The sequence below is a fragment of the Buceros rhinoceros genome, unplaced genomic scaffold, assembly GCF_000710305.1.
Source record: "Buceros rhinoceros silvestris isolate BGI_N320 unplaced genomic scaffold, ASM71030v1 scaffold46632, whole genome shotgun sequence".
Classification (NCBI taxonomy): domain Eukaryota; kingdom Metazoa; phylum Chordata; class Aves; order Bucerotiformes; family Bucerotidae; genus Buceros; species Buceros rhinoceros.
Window position 1 is genome coordinate 14446 of NW_010401567.1, and position 6338 is coordinate 20783.

The window sequence follows — 6338 nt, forward strand, 5'->3', positions numbered from 1 at the left end:
GAAAGACAAACCTTAACACGATTTAGCAAACCCACCCTTAGACACAAGTAGGATGATGATTTTTTTTCCTGTGAGCTTCCTACAGCATCACCATCCAATTTCCCACAGCAACTTAAAAACAAAGGAAGCCTCGAATAAAAGCAGGTTGTTAAGACCTGATATTCCTAATATTAAAAAAAAAAACCACAACATTTTGGGGTTGTCCCTTTAAGTTAAAGGACAGTAAAGAACTATCACTTTTTGTAAGTGATAAGACCTTTTAAAAGGTCTGTTACTTTGGAAATGAAGATGCATACTGTGGTAAACAATTTCGGTGTAATTCATAAATGATAAATATTAAAAAATTAGTAAAAGTTCAATAATGTAGGAGGTCTATGCTTTCAAAACTAAGAATTTGCAAGCAAAAATTAATTACCAGCAGAAGAGAAGAAGGAAGAAGCAGCTGAAATAAGTGATGGGTTGCCAGGGAGGAAAGAGTAATGAGCAGTGAAGCTAAAAACATAAGGAAGGCCTAGAGAGGAGAAAAGGAAGAGTGTTAAGGGAAAAACGGGAAATAAGCTTATTACTAAGCAAGTTACAAGTCAAAGAGAAATATGAAAAGAGAATCTGCAGACAAAATAAGACAAGAAGATTTTTAAAAAGTGTAATAATCCCATAGATTCCTGGACAAGCAGCTATCTCACCAATCCAAGTGCTCTATTTTCAGTGTAGATACAGGAGGTCAGTAACAATTTGTTGTGTTATCAAAAATAAGACTTCTAAAAGGAGATGATGCAGTGTCATGATCTCCTTTGGCCACCTCTGGTCAAATAAGCAGAATTTATAGGTATCATGGACTTTTTAATGAAGTAATAATGTAAGTGCTCATTGCCTTGCCTTGAAAAGGAAAAAAAGGTACTAGAATCCACTGTTAAAAGTCATGCATGTGGGCTCCTGCTCAATGATTAATGGCTGGCTGCTTTCATACTTTTTTTTCCCCCCCATTAAAAGAAACAAGAAAATAAAAGGTAATGGAAAATCCTATCGTTCACGCACTTAATTACTTACTATGTGTTAATGGGAACACAGCTACAATAGTTTGTGTACACTAATTTTACACTATTAAAATGTAATTCTAGGAATTGAGATATCTCTCTTGGCAGCAAAAATTAATGTTAGAAGTATTAGCAGTTAAGTTAAAAACAATATTCAATAATATTTTTTATACCTCTAAGCTCTGTAGCAAACCACTGTATCAAGCTACCTCAGTGTTTACGCAACTGCAGCACACTGAAGACACAACACCTATCTCCAACTGCCACAAGAAGACTGCTAATATGAAAAGGGAAATGTCAGAGAAAAGGTATGGACCTTAAAGTAATACTCTACCTGGTATCAAACGCAAGTTAGGAAAGAAAACAAATTGAAGCACCAGTGAACAAAAGCATTTTTAAACCAGAAAGTGACCTCCTGATAGCAGAGGAAAATTGTGAAGCTATGGGACAACAGCTAAATGAAATAGCCAGTCCTCTAGTTATAACACACTGGTTGTGATGACCCTGTTTCTGAGGAATACAGAACAGAGGGGAGCATGTAAAACAAACAAAATTAAATTCTACTTTTCTATTTGGACTGATATCAGAAAACATATAAACGGAGTTACCTATTAGCACTATCATTTGCTGCTTGGATGCTGCTGTCTATTTGTAGGACTGTTTTATAATCAATGTATGCCTGTCGATACCGCTCCATAGACTCATTTGCCATTGCTCGTCGTAGAAGAGGCTTAAGGGAAAATGGCTGAAGCTCCAGAGCTCTGGAGAAAACAAAAGAAAAATGCAGGATAGAAATAGAGTAATTGAAATAATATTTATAAAACTATTTTATGATATACACAATTATCCATAACAACTTTGTAATTTCAGATGGGCCTTACAGGAACATAACCAAGGAAAATGGGACTAAGTGTTTTATATTGACACCCGCAATGACATGCAGTTATGAAATTGTTAGTGCTTTTAGTACAACTTACTCTACTCAAATCCTTGTCTTCCATATGGGAAACTGTTTTCATCACCAAGAAAAGAGTAATACAGGGGCAGCTGTTTAAGAGCAAAATCTATTTTGTTTAAGTCATGCCCAGATCTATGGGGATTTCAAGAATATAAATACATATGGTGCTTTTGCCTACATGATTTTCAGTTCTTCTTCCTTACATGGAAGCGTACATGTAAAAAAACCATGTAGTAAGACATGAATATACAGCTATATTTTTTGGCTTTTAGGTTTTTGCCTGTCTTTTGTCTGTTTACTCTTCTGATTATGTGTCTGGTCAACACTGAGCTCAACCCCTGACACTGTGCAATCATAAGTCTTTCCAAACACCATGCACTTTTCCAGCAATATGAAGAAGCAGTCCACAAAGGCTTCATTTATTAAAGATCATCTTTTATAAATCAATGATTCTTGCTAAAGAGCAAGAGAGATAAACTTTGGAATACTGAAATTAAGATGAGTCTGGCCAATTAGATTTCATGGAATCATAAATTAATTCAGGCTAAGAGGTGCCTAGTCCAACCTTCTGCTACAGGCAGGGTCAGCTCTGAGATCGGACAAGGTTGCTCAGGGCTTTATCCAGTTAGGCTCTGAAAATCTCCATGGGAATCTCTGCACAATATCTCTGGGCATCCTGTTGCAATGCCCCCCACGGTTCAGGGGAAAAGATTTCTCCTAATACGGAGTCCAAACCTTGTGTGTTTGAACTGTGTTTTTGCCTGTTGTCTCTTGTCCTCCCACAAATGCAGTGCCAGGAAGAGCCAGGATCCAACCCCTGGATAACATCCTCATAGGTACTGGCAGGCTGCTGTTAGGACCTCTGGAAGCCATTCTCCTCTAAGTTGAACAAACCGAGCTCCCTTGGCCTCTCCTCTCCGGGCAAGTGCTGCAGAGTTCACAACCACCTCAGGGATACTTAACTGAATTCACTCCAGCTGATCACTGTCTTGTACTGGGGTAGTAGAAAACCCACAGTTTCCATAGATGTTCTCTAACAAGTGCTGAGTACAAGGGGATCATCACCTCCCTCAATCCACCAGCTGTGCTCCCACTTACAAGCCCAGGAGACTGCTGGCCACCTTTATTGTACATTGGCTTTGCACCATCATTTTTCCTAAATCTAGAGAAACAGCAATTTCTAGAATAAGCATTTCCTGTTTCCCTTTCATAAATACTTCCAGTGTTGCGTTTCTCTTTATGTTGCTGAATGCATTTGAAGCATATAACAGTGCACAAATCACAGCCCCTGCAAAGCCTCTGCAAAAATGGTTGATATTCTGTAACTCAGAAGAATATTAATGCAATTTCAGGTTCCTAACATCGAGAAAAAAGAAAAAAAAACAACCACAAATTAATTCAGACGACACTGCTTGAGGAATAGCAGCAGGGGCAATGGAAAACTACATTTCCAGGGTAGAATGCAAAGATAATATAGCCAGGGACCAAACTACAGCATAGTACTAAATAAATTAACATAAGTGCATAGGAGCCCGATTTCAGTCTCTGTAACAAGAATCAAAGGCACTCCAAATGAGAGTCTTGAGACAAAGAGAGATCCAACAGAAGAGGTTTTTTAATAAACAACAAAGCCCTAAATACCTAAAAAATAATAATAAAAATAAACGTTCAATGCTTATTTTTATATCAGGAATGTAAGCACTACACCATTTTTTTACTTAAAAATAATGTAACCTATTTGTAGATCATCCTTTATGTCGTGTGGCCTAGAGAACATTAATTGACATTGCCTAATTCATGTGTGTTTGCAGTTCTGCAGTTCTACTTCTCAGTCCCTAAATTATTCTGCTGTTGTGTTCACTATCATCATGGGATGGGTCCTTGTGCGTCCAGAAAATATGCATGACATTAAGGACACTATCATTAAGCAGTAAGAAGCGAAGCTCCCAGCTGGAAAGAATTCAAAACCCAAAACCTTTGTATTACTCATTTCAGCTGAAGTCTTACATATTTCAAACCACCTGAACAGAAAAATGTGATGGCTGGTAAGTATGCCATCTTGTTTTATCAGCCAGCTACCTACGGTCCTGCATCTATTTTAACAAAATATTGTTTAAAAGTCCATTTTTTCAGATAGCATTTTCAGAAAACTTTTCTGTCAGGTACAATATATACAGTACATCAAATATTTAATTAATACAAAAGTACATGCATATTTTATTTTTAGTTTTGGGGGTTTTTTTTAACAGTTGGGTTGTGCTGTAAAAAACCTTAACTGATTAATTAATAGGATTTCTAACTGTCTTGGGATCCTTTTATGCACCTTAAGTCTCAGTCTTACCAACCCTATCTAGGAAACTTAAAAAAAGACATTTAGAAATACAGTAATTATTTAGTGGAAGGCAGTGTTTGGAAGTTACTGGAAGTGTCTGATCTTCCCTAACTCCTATATCCTTAAAAGCCACAATAAGCAGAAAGGATTTTAGCTCAATTCCTCAACAGCTCTAATTACTGTTTATAACTATGCCAAGTATGTAGTTTAAAAAAAAAAAAACCAGAACAAGAAACCAAACACAGAAAACACACATATACACCGTACACATGCTTGAAACCAATTTCCAATACTGCGATGAGCATCTGGCTTAACAGCGCTTTTACATGTAATTTACTACTGAGAATCACTGAAGTGTGTTGTTCTGCTCAAAATTTTAATCCTGCTCTGCATTTCTGTGTACACAGGAAGCCCAACAACTGCCATCACACAGTAAGACAGTACAAGTTACAGCTTCTCTAGCCTCATGTGATTGTCTACATAACTGAGAAAGGTATGTCATTTAGACAGGGAATCAGACTTTATGAAAAATTGTTCTAAGACAAACTGCAATAACAATATGTGAATTAAAAAGTTTAATCATCATCAGGAATGTGATTGTTCTACATGGGAGGTTGCAATTTACCTGTTACAATCTTGAATGCAGTCACTGCAGTTCCCTTCTTTGAGGTAACACGCTGCTCTATTTGAGTACAAGATACTCAAATCATCTGGATTTTGTTCTCCTAGAAGTTACAATTAAAATCAAAGAGCATTACTAAAATGACATTCAAGACTTAAAAGACTTGCGTAGTGTAAGTTGCACTGCAGTGATGCAGTTTGCTGACAATGCAAAGCTGTAAGGAGCTTTCCTTAATCACTTCACCTGGAGTATTTAATTATTCAAACGTATAAAGAAATGCAAACAGCTCTGCCCCAAAGAAGTTCAAATATTATTTCACTCATCTTCCTATATTTTATGTCACTTGAATTGCCCTCTGCTGAAATGACAAAGAATTTACTGCAGAGTAATTCCTGCCAAAAATCCTGGGATATGCTAGGTTAGTTCTTTTGTAGTTCCTTTAAATAATCAAAACAACAATCCTAGATTTAAGGTATGACACTCACCTAGACCGGTGGTATATTCAATTGCTTCTGAGTATTTGAGCACAGCTTCTCCAAACTGTCCACTCTTAAATAACTCATTGCCTTCACTTTTTAGTTTTGCTGCAGTAGGAGGAAGTGAAGTAGAACTGCCACCACCAGCCACCTGAGACCCTGCTCCACATGATCTGGAGATCTTCTTGGTTTCAGGGCTTTCACTGCTTTGATCACCGTGTAAATAGCCATTAACTTCACAGTCTGACAAGACCTTTTCAGTTCTTTTCTCTGACGTGCCTTTTTTTAATCCACTCTCAGGGGATTCCTTCTGCTTCTGTGTCTCTCTGTCCTCTGTCTTACTGCCTCCTCCTTTGCTATGAAACTTTCTCTGTGAATTCCCCATTGCACCCTCCTCAGCAGCCGCTTCTCTTACTGGCAGGCCAGTTTCTACAAGGAAGTTAATGAGCTGAGTTAGAGCTTGCATCATCAGAAGAAACTATCGTCCTTACAATACAGGGGTGTGCAGCCAAAAAGCACAGTACTAAATCCTTCAGACATCTAATGTGATCAACATTTATCTGCCTCAGAAGCCACTTCCAAGAACAAAGATAAATTCCTACTTACGAGTAACTTGCAATTACTACTGAGATGGTATTTCTATAAAATCTCATTTCTCCTTGCTGAGTACATTGTGAGCCCCTGTTCTCTAGTGTCAGAATGGTACAGAGCTCACCTTGAAATTAACTCTTTAAATACTGACTGTTACAATACTGATACTTTGATTTTCCATGACCAAATCAAAATGCTTGCATGTTAAAATTAGAACACAGAACACTGTAAAAAAACAGTAATGTTGCCTGTTTCAAAACTCTCCTCAAATATAACATAGAACAGGAGGGATATAAATCATTCTCAAAAAGGTTTCATTTAAGCT

At 37.3% G+C, this 6338-nt stretch overlaps 1 protein-coding gene across 1 annotated transcript in view; it reads right to left on the reverse strand.

Annotated features, from left to right (window-relative positions):
* The window catches only part of SPAG1 (sperm associated antigen 1), an 18662-nt gene extending 12774 nt beyond the window's left edge, over window positions 1–5888 (reverse strand). The window contains exons 1-3 of the mRNA XM_010132296.1: window positions 5432–5888; window positions 4950–5049; window positions 1643–1795 (exon numbers count right to left, since the gene is read on the reverse strand). Coding sequence (XP_010130598.1) covers window positions 1643–1795; window positions 4950–5049; window positions 5432–5888 — 710 coding nt within the window. The remainder of the gene's footprint in view (window positions 1–1642; window positions 1796–4949; window positions 5050–5431) is intronic.
* Between the last annotated feature and the right edge of the window lie 450 nt (window positions 5889–6338).